The following is a 22,215-nucleotide window of genomic DNA, read 5'->3' on the forward strand; positions in this document are numbered from 1 at the left end:
ATGACACATAGCATTAAGAGTGAGCTGTAAAAGGTGATAGACTGTGAAAGCCCAGGAGATATCACATAATGTTGTCATAAACTTCAACACAGAATGAAATAATGTGACTGTGAAATAAATTTAAAAAATGCAGGATGAGAGAATAAGCGAGATTTATAGATTTAATTCATTTTATGATGAAAGGTTTTCCCCCCTGCCTTAGTCCCATTAAACTATTTGAGGCCACTTATTTAATTAAAACTCTCTCAGAAAGAATGGAAGTTTCTGCCATTGTCTGCCTTTCTTCTTGTTGTTAATGGCCGAAGGAAGACACTTTGATGTCAAAGCAGGCGAGATATTAGACTGTGGCATGTGTGTGTCAGGCAGTGGCCTGTGGCGGAAGATGACAAATCATTTTAGCATTCAGTGACTTGGCATGAAGAAACATACTGCCTGATCCTATTACAGAGACTGCCCTGTGAAGGGAAAATTCTTAACAACAGGGATATTTTAAGGTCATTGGTAAAATAATTACTTAGAGCTAAAACACTTTTCTTTGCTGAGCATAATCATTTACTGGTCTCACTGAGCAGTAAATAATAGCACCTCTGTGTGTCAGTGGGTATCAGGTGGTTTTCCTGGTGGCTCTTCAGTTTTCCTGCAGATTTGAGTGGCTGAGATTGCTCTACTGGCTCTGAGCTGTTTTGCAGAACACATGAGATTTAGAGCTCCTATGTTTTCAGAAGCAGAAATAAATACAGGTTTCCAGCTGTGTAGCTCCATTGTGACTGGTTCTGTAGGAAGTACTCCTTTTTCTATCACTAAGGTGTCCCTAATTCCTTGTCAGATATTTCCAAAGATAGGCAATGTTTTTACCTCTCTTCCTCTGTTTCCTTCTAGGGAAATGTGGTTTCATCTACAAAAACAGTTTTCAGAAGTTCCTTTCTATATGCAGTTCTACTACTGATCACCAACAATGGTGTATTTTGCATTCATTTTCTCTTGATGTACTTTGAACACACATGAGAGACAAAAGAGCATCATGTAACAAGACAGGTTTCTGCTAGTATCATCCATGGGTGTTTAACAAGACAGCTCAGTGCAACAGATGGAAGAAATCCATCAAATAAAAGTTATTTAATATATTTATGCTTCCAGCTTCTCTTTCCTCTGGATTTTTGAGCCCATTTATACTGGGAGATTTCTGGAAGAGACATTAATACATATCGTGTACTAGTGAAGCTTCAAACAAGTACTTCAGTATCTGTAACAACAACACATAATGCCAACATCCAAAGAAATGCCATAAAAATACTTTAAAATGTGGTCTGAACAACATGAAAGAACTTTCTTATTGGAAGGAAGTGAGTAATTTAAGTGTTGGGAAGAGAGCAGTATTAAAGAACCTGCTGTCAGATTTTTTCAGATGAGAATAAATTGAGTTTTGTTATACTTTCCTACTTACTGTCACTTGCTGCTGGAATTCCTGTCTCAAATAAATCAGTAAATTAACATAAAATGTCCTCTGCCCATAGAATGAACGTGTAGAGACTTGCTGTGCTATCTAACAGTCTCTTTCATGAGAGAAATTGCAATAATTAAAAGTTAATCTAGTGGGAGAGATACCACTGTACTTAGCATCACTCAATGTGGGTTATGGAAATATACTTTAAAGGAGGCTCTTTTATCTCCTGAAGTCACATGGTAGAATACTTTAGAGGATTACAAATGAATTTGTCTGCAGGATAAAGCCTGCTGTCCTGACAGATTAATTCTCTGAGTACTGTAAAACTGCAATCAGAAACACTGTGCTTTGCAACTTCCTTGTAATGAAATAAACATCATTTGTTATGCAGTAGTGCTGAGTTTGCTATTAGAACTATTATTACTGTAACTCTTATCAGTCTCAACAATCCTTTTTATTGGCAAAAGGCACAGACACACAATGTCACCATGGGGCTTATCAGACAGAAGATCAGATCAACAGTGCATCCAGGAATAAGGTGTCCAGGAACTAGATTCAAAAGCCAGTGCCTAGATTGACTGGGAGAGCTTTCTCAGGACTTACGATTTATGTCTCCAAAGTGCTCCTTATCATGCTCATCTGAAGCAGTCTGGGTAGGTTATTCAATATATGCTATCTAGCTTAAGGGAAAGCTAAATAGTTAAAAGGCAATCACAAGAGTGGTGCTTGATTTTGCTCTATGGACTGGCTTTTCTGAAGTCAGTATCATTCTGCTTTGCAATATGACCAGAGTTTCAAAACTTCTTGCACATTATCAAATGTTAGATATTAGATAATTTCCTACTTACCTAAAAATGCAGCTGATTGCACAACCATTTGCATAATAATTCTCTTTTTTTACATGCAGATGCTGCAAAACTGTAATTTCTTTCCTTTTTAAAGAATAAGTCATACTAACAAAATTTTGTATTGTTCTTGACATTGCAGAATATTGATAGTGTGTGCTTCATAATATATACTAATGTCTCCTGCACTTCTTAGGGAGTTAAATTAGAGAAAGACAAATATTTTCTCCCATTGAAATGTTTATTTTACACCAAAAAATATTCATCTGTATTAGAGTTAATAATGCATCTTTGTTTGCACAACAGGCAAGTTTGTGCTCTCAGTCAAGATTTTTGAGGTATCACTGGAAGCCTCATAAATTCATGCTCTTTATAGCTTAATGTCCTAGGTTTTTAGTGAGGGATGTTACATCTCAGAATAGCAAATGATGACCCCTGTGCCCTGTATGGAAATATAATAACAACAATAACAACAACAACAATAATAAAAATAGTGTGTAAAAATGGACAATACACATAACACTACAACTGAGCCATTCTGCTTCTCCCACTTTACAATTTATAAGGACAGCTTTGCTTATTTGGAGAAATTCTTCATATGATTATATTTTGGTTTGTGTCTATGAAAACCCACCTACAAGAATGATGATCCAGATTAGTGCACTACTTAAGATAATAACACCATGCAGTGATGAGTGATACGAAACTGTGGAGCAATTCACCATCTATAACACTGCTAGAGGCATGATTAAACCATGCTGCAAGTGGTGGGAGAAAGTACACCCTTCGTTATCTCTATTCAAATTAAGGGGGACCTCAACCCAAAATTTAGACTCATGGTACCAGCAAATGCAAACAGGACTGTAAGGATGGAGGATTTTCTTGAGTTGTCTCTTGGGCAGAGAGGTTTGTTGGAGTCGCTACTTGTATGAGAGACAAAGGGAAAGATAAGACAGAAGAGATTCCAAGAACAAGATAGCAACTAAGAACAGAAGAGCATTTCCAGGGAAATATGTCTAGAAAAGGTGAGTTCTTTTGAGTTAGTTATTGTCTGGAAAGAATTTGGAATAGTTGTTGCTGTATTTGTGAGAATAGGATTATTGGTATTTGTGCTAAAAAAGGAATACATTGAGATGGCTAACCACCATTAATTTCCTTTTTTTAAAGGGAACAACTCACATGAGTTTTTTCTTATTTAACTAGTTTTAATTCAAAGAACCCTAATAATACATTCTGGTATTCAAAGTAGCAGTAATACACATGTGAAAAGGATAAAACTGAGGACTTTACTCCATCAGCCAGGTGGTCCTACCAGTCCTGTATTAAAGCTAACTCTGGCTTTACTCTCTTGCATACTTCAATGCTACACATTTCCCTTAGAACTTCACTTGTCCACTTTTCAGATATTGCTTAAGAAGAGAAAAAACAAAAAGAGTGTAGAAAGAGCAAGTAGCATGCAGGAAAAAGAACACTGAGTTTAGTGAACCGACAGAGATAAACAACAAACCTTTTTCTATGAATAACAAGCCTGATCATTTCCACCTGAATTTCAACAAACCCTCTCATTCTCTGCTCTCTGCAACTTTTCACTTCGAAAAAAATGCCTGAACAGTATGCAAAGTCTCATTGTTCTCCCAGACATGAGGTTCAATCTGTTAGCCAAGAGCAGATGAAACAAACCTTCTGCTTGCTGTGCTGCTGCTGAGCCAGTGCGTGGCCCAGAACATGCACAGGCATTGAATGGTGCTAGCTGGGGAATTTATCCTTCACTCTCCTCTGGGTAAATCCATGCTTTGACTATTTTAATGAGGTGACAGAAAATGTTTCCTACCACGGTGAGTGTGAGAGAACATTTCCAATCAAGGTAACAGGGATGTAGATGATACTGGAGACTAGACTCCTGGGAGGCCTAGCACTTTTAAGGTCACTTTGGGAAGTGTAACAGTAATCCCTCTCTTTTGTGCAACTGAAACTGCTCTGGTTTCAATACTACTTAAGCATTTTTTACCATCTATGCAACTGAGTAAAGAATTCAGATTACTTTTCAGAAATGCCTCTCTGCTGCGCTGAACTTGCCATCGTGAGTGTGCTGAGCTGAAGACAGAAGACAAGGAGAAGAAAAGGCCACTCTAAACTGGGAGGCATTGCTATGCCCAGTGGAGTGATGCCTGTACCAACTAGGTAACGCTAAACAGAAGGTGAACGAAATGGTATTTCTATCACACAGGGAAATGCCTGGTACCTGTAAAAACTTCTCCGTAAGATCAGCTTAACCTCATAGGGCAGAACTCAGCAATAATTGGCAGGCTCTACTGAAGTCTGATTTTGAATCTCTGCATCACTGAGCAAAAATAAAGAAAAAATAGCCCATTAAAGCCACACATTCCATTTTCATAGCAACTTCAGTCTGAAAGAATGAAGACCTTTGAAAAATTATTTATTTAAACTTTATCATGTGAGTACATGTTATGGGGAAGGATGAAGAAGTTTCATGAATTTCATTTAGAGATGGAAAAATTAGGGCACAGGGAAGGTACCCAGGTCCAAAGCAGGCCTGTGAATAAAATCCAAGATTCCTGAATTCTCACCTGATGCTTTTCACTGGTTTTATTTTTGGAATTTGGTGGAGCTGGTTTTGGAGTCTCATCAAGTAAAAGAATTCTTGAGTTTTAACAACAGATTTGTAAGGGCTACAAAGTTTGTTTGGATTTTTGGAGAGTTAACTTTCATGTGAAAATGTATTTTGTATTTTTTTTTTCTGTTTTCTGAGCTCAGGTTTGGTATCTCTGCTGTTTTCCAGCTAGGGATGAACATGTTGCACTATTTTTAATTGCACTCTGGATCCATTCCTGGCTTGCTTCTAAAGATAAACGAAGCCACATGTCAGTCCTTACATAAGTTGGTAAGGCCATTTCAGTTTTTATGTTTCTTCTACTTAGTATTGTTACATTTATAAGCACCTCCAAAACAATCTAGAGGCATTATTTATTTCATATTCAACGGCAGAATCGGTCTAATTGGGCAGCTTGTTTGCAGAATCAATCTTACGGTCAAAGCAAACAATTGTAATCTATCGTGCTTGAAGGGGAAATTTCTTTTTAATCCTTGTCATTTTAATAGTTAACAAAGAATCTATATTCTTTATTAATTTGTATCTTCCCTGGTTAGGCTGGGTTCTGTGTATTCATGAAAGAGTGTTGTTTTCAGTTTTTTTAAATCAGTAAAGAGTGTACCATTTTTTTAATATTGTGCCAGTAAGTTCTGCAGGCTGTGTATAGATATATGCTGTGCATAAAAGGAATTTATTTGCCAAGTTTATATTTTTTAGTATTCAAGCCTTGACTTTCAATTGATGAATACAGGACTTTAATGAGCATTTGCTTTTTGCACATAATTTTAAGCTCATTTCTGACATTGATTTAGTGCATGGACAACAGAGGTAGTAACATTGATAACAGAGGTGAAGACTATGAAACAGTTTGAAGTTTTGATGCTGCAACATATTTGTTTCATGATTTGAGCACATCTTTTGAAGACAAATAGGAAAGAATCAATAAGACAGAGTTTGGTAAGGCTTTTGAAATTCCCTCCTGTGAGATCTCATAAGAAAGGGAGGGGCATGCTGTCCAGCATAAGCTATTGTAAAAACAATACAAGATGGGTATGAAAACCCCACTCAAACCATGGTTTTAGAGGGTAAATTTTTCAACAAGAGCATCTCAGCTCAGAGGATCATTCTGGATCTGATGACATGCAGTACTTTAATTAATGACTTGGCTGATGGAATAGACAATGCTCTTACCAAATCTGCAAGATATCAAGGGTCTTAAACATTTTTTTTTCAGAACAAGATTAGAATTCAGTAAGAATAAATGGACATAGAAGAAAATTCACAAGTGAGGTCATACACAAGCTGAAGAAGGACTGATGAAGCAGCATTCTGCTCCCATAAGAGAAAAAGGAAAGGATCTTTGGTGGGATGTATAAGCAGATGTGTGATATTTTAAAGCCAGTGCTGGTCAGACCTCATCTGGAGTGATGTGCCTGGAACTGAGCACTGTTCTGATAAAGACTCACAGGAAGAAACCCAGAGAGAACAATAAAAACAATTGGAGATCTAAAAAACATCACCTATGAGGAAAGGTTAAAATAATTGTTTATTCTTTGACAAAATTGAGTGTATAGATAATGCTATCAAATGCCCTGAAGATTGCTGCTTCCTGTAACCACTGAGATAAGCTCATTACCTCTTCTACACTGCAGCAAGGGAGATGAGGTTAGACTTTGGAAGACATTTGTAACGCCAAGGTTAGTTCAGCACTGGAATGCACTGTTTAGGGCGGCTGTTCTGTCTTTCACCATTGGAGGATTTGAGAAAGAGCTTCAGGAGCAGTTAATATCAATCCTGCTTATCTTCTGTTATTCTGGGCCTTTTTTTAGTGTGTAGATTTGAAAAATAACACAGACCTCACCAGTTTTAACATTCTATTAGTTGAACAAGGAGGGCAGCATAGAGATAAGTTTTAGGGCTCCAATAAGCTGGAAGCTTATTTATGCCAATATACTGATTGGATTTGCTTTCCTGAACATTTGCTTAGCTGAACATTGAAGAAATATGCCTGAGTGGGGAAATACAGTTCCCAATACTGCTAGCACTGGTTCAACTGAGCTAGTAGAAGGGGGGGGGGGGGGGGTGGGGGGAACTTCTAAAATAGATAAAACTTATAGTCTCTGTAACTTTTTTTGTATCTAGTGGATCTTTATTAGGGTTTTTTTCACTGTACTCTGGGGTTTCAACGCATGTGTGACTACTATTAATAGATTCATCCTTTGGTTTTCTTGAGTTTATTGTTTTATAACATCTTCACAAAAAGGCAGGTAATAATTACAGTTTATTCAATATTAAAAAAATTATTAAAATAAACAAGTAAGAAGTACCACAGGCAAGTAGAAAATGAGATTTCAAAATTTATTTGCTTTATTTATCCATGAAATTGCTGGGACATCCTCCCCTACCAAACACTTGAACATTTTCTTCAAAGAAAACAACCACCTCATTCTTTTATTCCTCCCAACCTGTAGGGGGGAAAATTACATTAGCTGGCATTCATGCTTCTGTGTAGAAATGAGAAACTTTAACTAAATTCAGATCAAAGAAAAATTATGCACTTGATTTTTTTAAAGTCCAGCAGCCATTCTTGCCTTCAACAAAGAGGCCTGCCATGGCCTGGTACTACCTTCTGTGAAACAGCCTTGTCTCTTCTGTTTTCTCCTCCCTCAAACAGGTTTCTTAGGTTGAGTGGACTGGAACTATTAGGAAAGCAACCAACCACATTTGAAGATACAATCTCTCAGACAGATGGTTCAAATGTGACAGAAGACATTGACAGACAGAGCTGCAGTTCAGGGGGGCTCTGTGCAGTGCAGGTACTGCTTGCAATGATTTTTATCACACCTTGCATCAGTATGACTGGAGGGAAGCTATGCAAGTGAGACTCAGTTTTTAGTGTACAGATTGCTCCAGCCAAGCCTGTGCCAAGGTACTATTCAGTGTTCTATCCAGCTGGAGAACAGGAATTTCTGATCTGGGCCATTTAACCACACTAGGGAGCTCAAAGCAAACAGACAAACTGTACTTTGTCTTGTGTGAGTCTGTCTTGGACGATCCTTCCTTGCATGAGCCTCAGACCTACACTACAGGTGTAGGTCTGCCCATAGGTCATACATGCATGTCTCCAGTACTGCCTCTTGCTCTTCCTGACAAGACTTCCTGAATGGATCCTGGACTTGATTTGACATCTCACCTTAAGTGATGGTCACTGGTATATGACAAAGCTGGTTGCTATTGCCACCAGGCCCTGCTCTTGACTGCGCCCTTACTGGTGACCTTGGCTCTCAGTTCATGACGCCTGGAGGAGTAGCTCTGCCCTTACACTGATGTGCAGCTCAGGAAGGAGCAAAGGGCTTTTAAAGGAGCAAATGTATTTTTCTTCTCCCCCTGCACCTCGCAAAATGCTCCTTTCTCTTATTTATTACTCCGGATTTAATTCAATTTATTGATTCAATTTATTTTAGCTTTAAATTTTAACCATGTAAATGATGCTTTCTGTGGTTTGTTGCTGCCTGACTCTTTAAAGTATTACACACAGCAAAATACAGGAGTACTTTGACAAAATAAATCTGTTGGTGATTAATTTTAGCACAGTCAAATGTCTTCGGAACTGTATTGCTTGTATTTCTTGAAATGCAAGATGTCTAATCTGGTTAAGACAGCAGATTGTCATGTCAAGCACAGTCATTGTACAGGATTAAGAACTATAGGATTACAGATCCTAATTATAGACTCTTGTTGGTTTACTATGTCTTAATAGGTTGTTTTCAACTTCTGATTCCACTTGTCATGTCTCTTTTGCAACCGTGTTTTTAATAAACTTTCTGATGCATCTTCTATTTTTTCAAACCTGTATTCTGATAGCACCACCTGGATTCTATCTCATGTCAATATTAGCAAATTAAATAATTTAAAGTTTGAGCTCCTTGAACTGAACATCTCTGCTCTTTTGGGTTTTTTACAATCAATTTCAAGTTATACTGCTGTTTGAATGTTCCATTTTTTGCACTTTGGTTTCTTGGTTTTCAGATTGCTTCCAGAAAAGCTATAGATGATGATGTTCTGTAGCCATTTTTTCTGCCTAAACCCCATTGTACTCAGCGAAGATTTACATACTGGAAAGAAATTTAGAAGATATTAGCATTTATAGGTACTGTATTTACTTTATGAGGAACGGCATTGATACGTTTGCCTTTTGACATCGTCTTTGTCATATTATTTTGCTCTCAATTAACTTCTCGCTTGGTGGATGCCATGGGGAATGTGCCACAAAGAACATTATTTGTCTGTGGCTACGTCCTGCAGGACTGGCCAAACAGGATTCTTTCACATTCAGTGGAAAGCTGTCAGGATAATTAAAGTTTCAATTATTGACTGGAATGCGGCCTAGATTCCTTAACTGATGAATGGGACAAGGTCTTGTTTACCTTAGTTTTTTGCTCATGTTCCTCACCATGCAGCACACGGCTCAGTTCAGCTGCACTAACAGCAAGGAAAGTACATGGTCCAGCCAATACTGCTGTCATTTGAAGCATATTTTTTGGCACTGTAATCAGACCAGCGGTGAAATGGAGTCTTATTTATAGCAGCTTTGTAACACTTTGCCTATCGCCTTTAAAGACATAGGACTCACAGAACAGTACAGACCAGGACTTCAAGTGCATTAAGGACCCATGCTTGTGTCAGGGTGGCAGTGGGGATGCCTTAGGGCAAGCCCAGATAAGACATAGTAGTAATCACTCTTTATCAAACTACTGGAGCTGGAAAAACACCTCTTCTTAGCAAGTGTGTAGAGTTCAGTCTTTGATTATGACATACATTAGGGAGGTTCACAACCTGATTTGGAGCAGTACGTGCCCCATGAATGAAAATTGCTGGATAATCATCTGGCATATCTTTCATTTTCTCATTTTTAATTGTGCAATCCGGTGCCTTTGTTACTGCATACCGTTAAACACAGAATTATTAACTTCCTTGTGTTTTTCACGGCAACAAAACACTCAGAGTTTAACAGCCCTGTCCTCGCCTGCCCTTGACCAGAAGCAATGTTTCACTGTTTTAACCCTCTGACGAGCGGAGGCCCCCGCGGGCCCGGACCGTTCCCTCCTTCCCGCCCGCTCCCCTCACGGAGGTCACCCCCGGCCCCTAGGGGGCGGCAGCGGGGCCGTGCACACCTGCCCCCCCCCCCGCCCCGCTGCGGGCGCTGCGCTGCGCCGCGCATGCGCGGCCCGGCCCGGCCCCGCAGGTCGGCTGAGGGGACGCGGCGTCGGCGGCGGCCGCTCCTCTCTCGAGGCTCGGCAGGTACGTGAGGCGGGGGCTGCGCGGCCCTGGCCCCGGCTCCAGCTCCGGCTCCGCCGGCGGGAACGTGGGGTGGCTGCCTGGGCCGTGGCTCCCCTCCAGTGCTGCTGCACCTGCCCGCCGACGCGTCTCCGGGAGCCTGTGCCCAGGCGGGCGGAGCCGGCGCCACCGAGGAGCGCTGCCCCTAGCCGGGGCGCCGTGACCGGGCGCGGGCTGGCTGTGGCGGCTGTGGGTCCCTGCCTGGAAGACCGCGGGGACAGGCGACGGTCCGGGCCGTGCTGCTGTCCCCGTCTGCGGCGGGAGGGCGTCCCCGGATCCGTCGGGGCTTGCGTGGGCACGGAAGGGGCAGTCGGCGGCAGGGGTGCGCCTGTCCCCGAGTCCAGCCGCAGTCGAAGGCAAAACTGGGCAAAAGTAGTTCTCAGGGATCACGCCGGGAAGTGCCGCGAGCACCTGCCCGAGGGAGGCAGCGGCGGCGGACAAAGAGCCATCGCACCCCGGGCGCCGGCGGGTCGGAGCAGCTGCCGTGCTCCCCACGTAGTGCTTGTGCGGGGCCCGAGGGGAAGGGCGGCCGGGCAGCAGTGACCGAGACGAGGAGAGGAGGGATGCGAGAAGAAACTGAGCTAGTGCTGAACGCTTCGCCTCCGCTCACAGAGCTTTCGGCCGGCGGGGCGGCAGGTGCGGATCGGGGGAGAGCGCCGAAAGGGGCAGAGAAAGAAGGGGGAGAGGGCCGGGCAGGGCCCCTCGTGGGGTTCGCAGATTTCACCCCCCGTCGAGGGGTGCCAGAGCAGCGTGAGCAGGGACCGGAGGGGCGTTCTGCGCTGTGGGACTGTGGGGCTGCGCTCGCCTGTAGCGTTTCTGGTTGCCTTTTGGTCTGTCGAGCAGTATTGAGGGTCATACCTAGTCGCCGGTAACTGGTGGTGTAAGCTGTACTAGTTGCGTAGCAGATATGAGTTAGCTTTAATTTCTGATGTAGTTATGTTGGAGAGTAAGGCTCAGAAAGTAAATTCTGGTTACAAGTTGATTTCAAGCGATGAGCTATGCAGAAATTTGTGCTGCTAGAGTGCTGATGCTCCACTAATTCCCCGAGAGTCTCAGGGATCTGGAAGTAAGAGAACACAGGGTGACCAAAGCCTTAATGATACCCCCAGAGTTTGTCTTGGTGCCAAAAAGCTACAGTGCTTTTATGAGTTTGGAAGTATTGTCTGTTTTGTTTGCAGATACTGTACTAAGTTTTGTGTTGCTTGGTTTGTTTGCTGTGTTCATTTTAAAGCATGTTCTTAGGAAGTCTCAAAAACAGTTATCTAGATAGATAAAATAATTAATCTTCTACAGGCTTGCTGTAACTGTGAAATTATCAGCTTCTCTTTTGAAGCAGATGTAAGGTTATTCAGACTAGAAGTATGTATTGGCAGCTACCATCTGTTCGAATATTTGTATTCCTCGCTATAGGGCAAAACCTGAAATCTTGTTGCTTTAGTATTTTTATTGTTGTTTCTATTATAGATCTGTTTAATGAGTTTTTGGAAGGGTTAAAGTTTGGCGTTCTGTATTTGTGTCTTGGCAGTCATTCATCTGTTGTGCTTGGTTAATGTTACCTAGTGAGCAAAGAAGGATGAATAATTTACCTCTCTCATTATGCTTTTAATAAATAACAAATGGGAGTGCACCTCACAGCTGCAGCTGGAATATCCGTCTTGTTATGCTATATTTAAAAGGGGAATTTTTTTCTGTAGGAGAACAGAACAGTCACAAGAAGCATTTTGGTTATAGACTGCAGCTGTCTTCATAGGTTTTATTGACTTGATTTAAAAATTCATGTGAAATACCAAATGAGCTGGTCACTCACTGTTCCACTTAGGTTTATGGATTTTCTCAGAAAAGAGATGTGTACTTTGGATTTTTAAGACCCTTTTTAATATGACATGTAAAATATTGTCTTACTGTAACCTGACTGTCAAGACTTGTATTAGAGACTTTATTAACACTTACTAATGTGCTAACCATTTTTTAATAAATTAAGAAAATATTTCTTTAAATGCATTTGCAAATACAATGTCAGGAAATTCATTGTAATTTTACTGAATTTTAAATTTACTTACTGAATATTTTCAATGGTAACTGAAAACAAGAGGGTCTTTAGGTCCAAGTCTTGGCAAGAATAACACTAACAGTCATTGTGATCAGGTTTAAACCTGAGATGGGCTTGTGAAGTTGTTTCCTAGATAAGGCAGAACAATGCTCTGCTTTAAAAAGAACAGCATCTGCAAAGAGAATCATATTTTCAGTTTTATTAACTTGGTTTGAGAGTCTTTGTGAAAGGAACAGCATTCTTTGAATGTTTGTTTACAGTGAAAGTTCACAGTATTCTTTGCATTTGCAAAGCACTGACTTTTCTCTCTAGTAAGAGGTGTACTATCTACCAGAGTCTAAACCATGTTTATTTATAAGTTTCACAAGCACTTCATAAATATAGGTCACGGAATCTCCTGTGCTGCTTGTTTCTGTAAGAGAGATACTTACTGTCTGTACCTATGTTTTTCTAATTGAAGATACACCTATAATTAAGTTTTTAAAAGAGATTTTTTTAATCATCAGTTCATCAAAACAAAAATCCTTTTAACTTCACAAAATCTTGCTATCAAGTAAACTGTGTTTCTTTTAAAACAGTGCAAATAGTGTTTTCAATACATAAAGTGAGAATAAAAACAGAAAACCCACATCGTAGTATTATATGACAACACTAGAGGGAATGCAGTAGAAAAATATTCTCACATTAAGCCAAGTGTGTTTCTGCTAGCTGTTAAATTCTGTAGACTTGCCGAGCTTACAGTTTACCTTCCATTTACCATCTTGCCTAATTTATCACCTGTTGGTAAATACATGGTGTGAGGTCACTTGTAAATAAAAGTAGAATATGTTAAGACTGGAGTAGTCCAGTGCTTTCTTTTCTCTCATATCTTGCTGGCTCAGAAAAAAAACAACAAAAGTTTTGTTTTGGGTTCCTGAAGCAGAAACTTCTATCACAATTGCAAAATTTTAGGAGTGGGAATTATTTTTTGCAAACCTTAAAGGAATTCCTATGCCAAATCTTGAATTGTGTTCTTGCAATCAACTGGCATTGATATTGGTGTTCAAACTTGCTTGAAATCTCTGGCTAAGCTTAAATGTAAAACAGTTTAGGAAGAGAATCTACCAAACTTTGTCCTGTGCCTGCATCTCATGAATATCTGATACTGGATAGATGTAATTGAATTAGTTTTTAACTTGAAATTAATGCCCGTATATGCCTTACAACAATTTAAATTTTAAACTGCTTATTTGCATCTGATAGGTTTGAAGTAGATCTACTTAATTGAACTGCTTCTTTAAAAAGTATTCATTAGTCCATTTTTCTTAATTTCCTACTAAGTTCTTTAGAGTTAAAAACATATTACATTCCAGGCTCTATAATGATACATATTTAATTTTTTTTTTTCCTAAACTGACTGAGAAGAATGCAGGCCCAGTGGTGGGCTAGTGCCAGTCCTTTTGAGGAACTGCTACAAAAAATTCCACTTTCTGGAGCCCTCCCAAATCAACTGAGCCAGATGGAGTCGAATAAATGAAGTCTTTGAGACTCAGTTACATATTAAAAGACTTGCTGCATGGAGGTTAAACCACAGTGGCTAATAGGCAGTTCTGAGAAATGCTAACTAGAATTTGCTCTTGATGAAAATATTTAGAGGTGTTAACTTTCTTCCTTAGGGGATTTTTTTCTTTCCTTCTTACTTGAACAGGTAGCCATTCTGTAGTGATGGTACTCTTTACTATTAAAACTAAAAATGAGATTACTGATGTGTGAAATGTTTGGTGTTGGCTTTGCTTTTAAATGGACTATAGCAGTTAGGAGATTGTTCAGAGTTGTTATCTTCAAAGTGTCTGGAATTCAAAAGCAATCCGTGAAAGACAAACTCCAGAGTTCATAGTAGGGGGTTTTCAACAATGTGATGGGTTTTTTTTTTCCAAAAGGAAACAAACCACAATAAATTACTGCCTTTCAGGAAGCTTTTTAGTATTGAGTGCTTTGAATCAGACAAGTAGCTAAACCCCTCTTAGAGTTATAACAGAAAAATTAGGTTAAGCATTTTGATTTGACTGCTGTTAAAAATGTTTGTAGTTCTCGATTTGTTAGAAGCTATAGGAAGTGTTTAACTGCCTGTTGTAAACTAAAATGTACTACAAAGAAATCAGTTTAACTATTAGAGAAAATAACAGATTTGAACATAGTTTCCTCATGAAGTTGTGGTTAGTCAGCAGTGCAAGTATGGCAGCGAAGAGGTAATAAAAAGTGACATTTTGTCAGCTCCCACCAAATTTGCATTTTTTCCAGATGAAAGCATAAGGAAATGAATTTATTTTGTTGTTTCATTCTGATTTATTACAGTACTTAACATTTTTTATGTGATCCTAATTGCATACTATCAACTAAGACAAAAATAATCACATATTTGGGAGGCACTAATGTGATTCCGCGCTTTCACCTTACATTAATGTAGGAGAAAAGGTATTTAGAAAATTATTTTATTTGTGTGCTGGCCTGAAATGCCAGAATATCAGCTTTTGTTCACAGTAGCAGAACTACTACTCGGGAGTGCTGTGTCAACAGTGTGTGCTTTTTGCACACAGTCAGCTTGGCTCCTAGTAAAGCTCTCCTCCGCTTACCATTCGCTTCATGTTCCTTCACAGCAAGGCTCTTCATCCCTGCCTTAGCCAATAATATGAATCCTTCCTGCAAGCCTTAAGGAAGCCTCTAATCTTTAATGACACTGACATTTAATGTGTGTTTTTAATCCTTCTCCTATTGGTTACCATTACTTTGAAGAGTTCTTTCCCAAAAGAGAGCTTTTAATTTTACTACCACCTGCCTTTTTGCTTATTTGGTTTCATTAATGTGTGATGTGTCTTCATAATGGTGTTGGTGAGTCTTGAAACTGAGATACTTAATATGGGCTTCTTTGTCTTGTCTGGGTGGTGTACCCAGCTTCTGCCTGCTCCCTGCCTAGTGAGAAGTAATCTTAGGAAAGAAAAAAGTGAATGGAAAGTGTTTTACACAGATGGTTTGGTTATGAGTGCCCATTTGACAGGCTATGGGAAAAATATATCTGAGGGGCTTTATTTTCAGCTCTTCCAGGAATAACTTGTATAATTTCTTAAACTTTTTTACTTACTGTTTCAGAAAGAGCTTGTTCTTTGATAGTTGAGAGGTTACTCATGGGTTTGTTTACTGTTTAGGCTGAGGTCAATAGTTAATGGATAAGCAGAGTGATAGTCTTGTAAATAAAATTCCATAATCTTTTGGGCTCTTTCTTTTTCTTACTGTTAAAAATAGTGGAGGATATAGACAGGTTAGGATATAGGCAGGTGGAAAAGCTGTAGAAAAGACTTAGGTGGAACATTTCTCAAAGGAGTGGGACCATGTAGGTGGGATAGAGTCCTCCTGTCCTTCCCCCAAAACATACTATTTTGGTATCGGAAATTGATATGGTGGTCCAGAGGGACAGCTAGAAATGCATTTGAACATTTGAAAGATAATTAGTAGGCTTTCAATTGTTTTTTTTTTGTGTGTGTGTGCCAGCATGGCCTTCTGCACTTCAGATTGTAGATGAATTTGTGTCTGTTATCACAAATATATGGAATGGTGCATCTTTTTACCTGTTGCTTACTCTATGTACTTAAAAGTATTTGGTCCAAACAGATATCCCTAAGATTTATATAGAAAAAGTAAAATAAATTTAAAAACAACAAATAAGCTTTTATGGAGCCTTTTTTTATTCTTGGAGAAGGTTAAGTAGTATTTTTTTAAAAATCAGTTTTTTGAGAAAAAAAACTTTGCGTAGCACAGTTTAGCCCAATGGAGCATGTACTATAGACAGACAGTGGTACTGGTGGTCTGAAGTTCCATGATATCTCTACTGAGTATCAAGGCAGACCTTGAGTTTTAAGAGGGACTAGCAATGTGTCTTTCAAACTTGATATAGAAACTAGTCAATAGCCGGGAGTATGGGACAGAAGCGTGTTCCTGTTTTCTTCTCAGGTGGGTCTCAGTTTCTGCTTTGGTTGTGTGGATTTGGGTGCACTTTCCTACACGCTGTAGAAAAGGCAAGGCATCCAGGCAGCCCTTTTACATCCTTGTTCAGGGCCTGTGTCTTTTGTTAGTTGTGAAGACTGGGATCCAATGAATCAGAAATTGGAAGTGACAGCTGGTGTTGTTGCCAGTATAGTGGTGTTGGGTATGGCTGGCTTGGTGTTCAAAGAAGAGGAGAGCAGTGGGAACAAAGAAAGGGAAAGCATTTGTGTAGATGTGACCCTGACTTTGAGATCTGTGACATAGATGTTTTTCAATTGGGGTGATGAATTATAAAGACAGCAGTATTTTAGCTTACTAAATGTAAAACAATGATGTAATAATTGCATTGTAGAGCTGAAAACATTCTTGAAATTTAACTTTGAAGAAATGTCCTCTAGCTGTGTCAGTTCCTTCATTTTAATTTGTCTACTCAACAGGCTTTATCATCATGTAGAGCATGTAATTATAATGCTTCCAATAGTTAAGAAGAATTATAGGGAAAACAAACAGCAATATTTGCCAAAGTTACTTAAACTCAAAAATAAGCTTTTCATCTCTGTTATAATAGGAAAGCTTCAAAGCACAAAACTGTGACAGTGTTTTTCTGTGTAAATCATATTTGTGCAAATGAAACAATATCAACTGTTTTTATAGTTTAAAATAAAACATATTTCTGCATAAAATTTTCTGCATAAAAGAAATCTGAAACAAAAATATTCCTTTTCATTCATGTAAGGTCCTTTTTGTCCTTTGAGTCTGGGCCATTTCTTAGAGGGGAGTGATTTTTTTTTTTTTTTTTTTTTTGGTGGGAGCAATTAGCAGAGGCAGAGAAAAATTAACATACTCTTGCTGTCTGAACAGTTGAATTTCTCCCACATGTACCTGCTGATGTGGTAAAGCTACTTATTTCACACTGGTGTATACACACCGCAATCCTTGAGATGCAGAACAGTTTTGATTAGTGTTCTTTGAGTTTAAGGTGACCAGAAAGTCTTAATTTAACTAAAACATTGCTTCATATGTAATTTTGGGATTCCATTCTTGGTGTCTTCCCGTGTGTTTTGTGAAGTGGCTAATGAACTGGAGGTACATGTAAGTTGATGGCATCCTTTCTTCATGGTTATGATCATCATCTTTCTAGATCTTCTCCCTGCCTTGTCTTTTCAAGTGTAAGATCCAGGCAAGTTTCTCTGTAAAATACAATACATTATTTTGTTTAGATGCACAATTTTTTTTTTCCACGTTAAGTATCTTTTTTGAGCCTTTTCTCTCTTCTGTATTTATATAACATGGAAAAGGTTTGTTGGTTTTTTTTGCAGTGAATAACCAGTGCTAAGTAATTCCTTCACAGATTTCTCCATACTACTTCCAGCTTCCAGTTTTGAATTATGCAAAGATTTTGGTCATCTCTGATAAACTGCTGAAAAATAGGACTTGTAAAAATCATATGTTGTACTTGTTTTCTGTTGATCTGATGAAAAGCATATGTAATTAAAAATAAATTGAAAGATTGTCAGTTAAATTGCGAATTCGTAGTACTTTTTACTTGTAATATATTTTTTGTGTACTTGTTCACAATTGTCATGTTCACTTAATCATGTGATGTGTTAAATATACATCATCATACTTAATGAGAATTCTTACTGGCTAAGTCTGTCATTTCAGTGAACTGTTAAAAGATCAGATGAGTAATTTAACCAAAACCACTATGGACTGTAATTTATTTAAAGGTTCACTGATTTCTGTTCTAGATTATTTGCTTCATTGAGATGAAAAGTGGAAGTTTTACATTTAGAAATTTTTTTTTCTTCACTGATTCCCAGGTCTCCCCCTTTCATGAATGAAATTTATGTTTTGATATGAAACAGCTCTAGATTATATTAAAAATTACATTGTTTTATGATGTAGAGTATGTTCTTGATTTCATCATCCCATTTAGATGCAGAGTCTGCTGTTAGATCTTCTGGACTCAGCAGTGCAATGGGTGGGAAGAAACATTTTTGGTGGTTGAAGTTTGGACTTTTGCAAGAACAGTCCAGAGTTTTCATTCTTTCATGAAGTATTCTGAACATATTTGAGTGTGTTTCATTCAAATATTTAGATATATCTGACAGCTATTTCCTGTTTACTTTCTGATAATGTGATTATTTCATTTAGGGATTCATATAATGAGGCTTTTATTATGGCCAGTGACCCCTTGGAAGGCTTTCATGAAGTGAACCTTGCTTCGCCTACTACACCAGATCTTCTTGGAGTAAATGAGTCAGGGACTCAGGAACAAACTACCTCACCCAGTGTAATCTACCGACCACATCCTTCTGTTGTGTCCTCCACACCAATCCAACCCAATGCATTAAATGTTTCTGACCTTCCTACACAACCTGTTTATTCATCTCCCAGACAACTGAATTGTGGAGAAGTATCAGGTGTAAGGTAAATGCCATGTGTCTTTTTATTTAAATTGTTGATGTTTGTTGCATATAAACTGTTTGCTTCATTACAGATACAGTTTTAATATTTACAATGTTGTAATATTAAATTGTGTCCATAATTATGTATTCACCATCATTACTGCCATTTCTAAAATACTTACTCTTACTGTATTATATAAATAAAAAATATATTGCTTTCTTTACAGCATCAATGTTTCCGACGCAGTACTTGGTTCTACCTCTGGACCCCAGAGTGGGTCATTCAATCACAGTAATGCCAGGAAGGAGAGCAATAACGTAGAGAGAGAGTTTTTGCAGGGCACTACGGTAGCAGATGTTGCTGAAGGAAATGAAGATATTTTTGGGTTGAGTACAGACAGTTTATCTCACTTACGGAGCCCATCTGTACTGGAAGTAAGAGAAAAGGGCTATGAACGATTGAAAGAAGAACTTGCAAAAGCTCAGAGGGTAAGGTTCGTTGTCTTCTTTCCTCCCGCTTTTTCTCTCTTCAAAGAGTTTCTAGTATTGCAGAATGATAGATGGGCCAGAAGGTGCACTTGAAGTCTACTCATTTCTTATAGCTTTATTATGATGTAATTATTTAATGTAAAATTTTCTAAGTGCTGTGCTGATGTCTTAGAATTTTTCTTTGATAATGTTTTTTTTCCTAGTGCTGCTGATGCTACTTAACCATGGAAACTTTTGCTGCAGTATGTGGTTAAACACTCTCTCTTTTTGAAATGCAGGCTTTCCTTCATTCTGACATTTGAGAATAGGAGTAATTTTCTGTCATTCTGTTGTTACTGAATAAGTATTTATAGACACTGATTATATACCTTTTGAGTCTTCTTTCCTCTAGAGTTTAAAAGTGTAGCATGTGTCATGGAATTTATAAATGCTTTAGAAACAGGGGTGTTTCACAGGGGAATGACTGCATAGGAAAGAAGCAGTAAAAATGTCTCTGGTGTTCTTTAGAGTACTGTTACACCACACTTCAAATTGAATATGGATACCTTTGAAGACACTGTGTCTCAATTCATTAATATTTGTAAAGCGCTTTGTCTTGTTTGGATGGATGGTGCTATATAAATGCAAAGCCATTATTTATCATTTTAACATTTCTCTGTGCTTAAGTTTTGAATAGGTTTTGTGCTATTTGTATATGTGCCCTTTCTTCTCTTCTAGGTGATTCCATTCTTGTTTAGGGTTAAGCTCATCTTGTGTTTGAACTTGCTGCCCTCTGTTTGCTACCTCATCTTGTTGAATGCAGTCATCATTGCTGTCATAGTGAATCTTAACTATGGATTTGGACGTTGCTTTTTCTGTTGATTGTTTTATTGCTGAGCAGTGGCTTCCTTTGCTAAGGTGTGTGTTTACTTAGCTTTTTACCACTGAAAGAAAACATTAACCTGAGCTACATTTGAGGACCTTGCATGTGAATATATAATCCTAGCAGTTAAACTTGGAACCCTAGAAAATCAGAACAAATTAACGTTTAAACTTTAGAAAAGCTCTTCTTTACAGTATACCACATTACAGCTCATGTACTTGAAAACCGCAACTCAGATCTGCTACTGGTAGCTTGGAATGATCTAAAAATCTTATTGCAGTGTATAGCACTTTGTCTCTTAAATATTGAAGTGTTTCCTACTTCACTCTGAAATTTGGTAAGGCTGTTAAGGAAATGGCATGAAGGCTGCTAGGACATACTAAACTGCATGTTATGTGCTTTCAAACCTTTTGTGTGGTCTTAACAAAAGCAATTCAGCCCTAACTTGAGACTGTTGATGTCAAAGTTCTTGCTAATTCTCAAGTCTTCATGTGATTCTTACCAGTGTTATACTGGAGGGGTAGCTTACTTTGCTTGTCTTTCTAAACTTGCGCTGTTTCAGAATTGCTTAGTCACTGCAGGAGTCTGTACAGACTGTACAACAATAAACCCTATTCCTTCCATTATACTCACTTTCTTCCTCTTCCTGCATGAGGACTATTTTTTCCTATCCCTAATCCATCTCTGGTATCTTTCTTCCAAAACTCATGGCTGTTCACATAGTGCTGTATCCTCTCTGTGATACTCATATATCATGCAATCTTTAAACTTTTGTTTCCAAGCATATTCACTTTTGTTGATGAGTACTCAGTTCAAAACCTGTAGGGATGTAATGAATAGGTAGTGTCTTTGTGTAACTGGTTGTCTTTTGTGTAATGGCTTTAAATTCTCTGTAATTCTCTGTGCTGTTTACTAGTGAGAAAAATGAGAATTACAGTTTGCACTTGAATTTTGTGAGCTCATTGAACCTGGAAATTTTACAGGCTGCAGAGAGTAACAAAGTAAATGCAAATTTGCTATTTTGCATTTTTCATTGGTTCCAAATTTCCCACCCAAACTGTGTGCTATTGTACTATATGTTAAAGATTGATTTGAATTTGTTGCAGTTGTGATCAGAAAGGGAAATAGAAAGGAAATGGAAATTTTAAACCTTGGGATCCACTAATTTTTTTTTCATGTCTCTGCTTGGAGTTAAACTTTTTTCTTAATGTGCTGCCAGGTTTTTTATATTAGATAATGTATGTATGCCATGTAATTGTTAGACATTTCAATATGGTTCCTGAATAAATTATTCAGTAATAGAATAAGTATTATTTTCTTATTTTCCTGCTTTTGTATGCCTTGGATTTCTTAAGCCTATAGACTTCTTAAGATGAATGGCATTGCTGGCAAAATCGTTAAAAAAGTCTTTCAAAACTTTGTTTCTTGATGAGAGAAAAATATACTTTCTACTTCAATCTAGATCAGTTGCAGCATCAAATCATGTAATAAAATTGGGAGAAAGGTTGGGTCAGAGGTTAACAGCAGTACAGTAACTCTGTACTAATAGGGCATATAAGAGTTTACATACTTTAGCCTTAAAATGCTCCCTGAATTAAAATGATAGATTTTTTTTTTCAGATTTTGAGACCCTTCAGATTATTTTTTGCTTATTTTTTTCACTGAAGTCTTGATTTCTGGCTATATTCTAAAGGTGGAGATGGGTAGTGTTTGCTTTACATCATCTGAACCCTTCTTGTTTCGCTAATCTTCTAAAGCAGCATCAGGGAAACTGAGAAGGTGTTAAGAGACTTAGTGATTGTAATGCCTGGGACCTTATGTCCTCCCGTCTCTATGCATTTATATTTTCTCTGCAGTGTTTGGATTGAGCTCTGTCACTGTGGTTATTGAAGATAGCTCAGCCACATGTAGATAGCCTCCCAGAGAATAGTGATGGTATTTTGATACAGGGTATTTCTTGATGTACAAATTTAGTGGAGTCCTTGCAAATATATACCTTTCATATATACCTATATATACCGTATACCTTTTGCTTTTCATCTTAGTTAACCAGCATGCTGCATGTATTTTGGATAGCTTACCTGTAGTTTCTGAGCTTTAGCAGTTCATAGTCACGAACTTGAATTCTTTCCTTGAATTTTTGTGTGAT

At 38.4% G+C, this 22,215-nt stretch overlaps 1 protein-coding gene across 4 annotated transcripts in view; it reads left to right on the forward strand.

Annotated features, from left to right (window-relative positions):
• The first annotated feature begins 10,122 nt into the window (after positions 1-10,122).
• Positions 10,123-22,215, forward strand: part of RAB3IP (RAB3A interacting protein) — a 33,110-nt gene continuing 21,017 nt past the window's right edge. For 3 of the 4 annotated variants that reach the window (XM_068998952.1, XM_068998973.1, XM_068998968.1), the window contains exons 1-3: positions 10,123-10,201; positions 18,462-18,737; positions 18,943-19,204. In XM_068998952.1, the coding sequence (XP_068855053.1) occupies positions 18,487-18,737; positions 18,943-19,204 (513 nt within the window). In that variant the 5' untranslated portion in view covers positions 10,123-10,201; positions 18,462-18,486. Of the gene's footprint in view, positions 10,202-10,786; positions 10,874-18,461; positions 18,738-18,942; positions 19,205-22,215 lie in introns of those variants that run through there. The other variant, XM_068998959.1, reaches the window with a different exon arrangement.

The sequence above is a fragment of the Aphelocoma coerulescens genome, chromosome 1A, assembly GCF_041296385.1.
Source record: "Aphelocoma coerulescens isolate FSJ_1873_10779 chromosome 1A, UR_Acoe_1.0, whole genome shotgun sequence".
Lineage (NCBI taxonomy): Eukaryota > Metazoa > Chordata > Aves > Passeriformes > Corvidae > Aphelocoma > Aphelocoma coerulescens.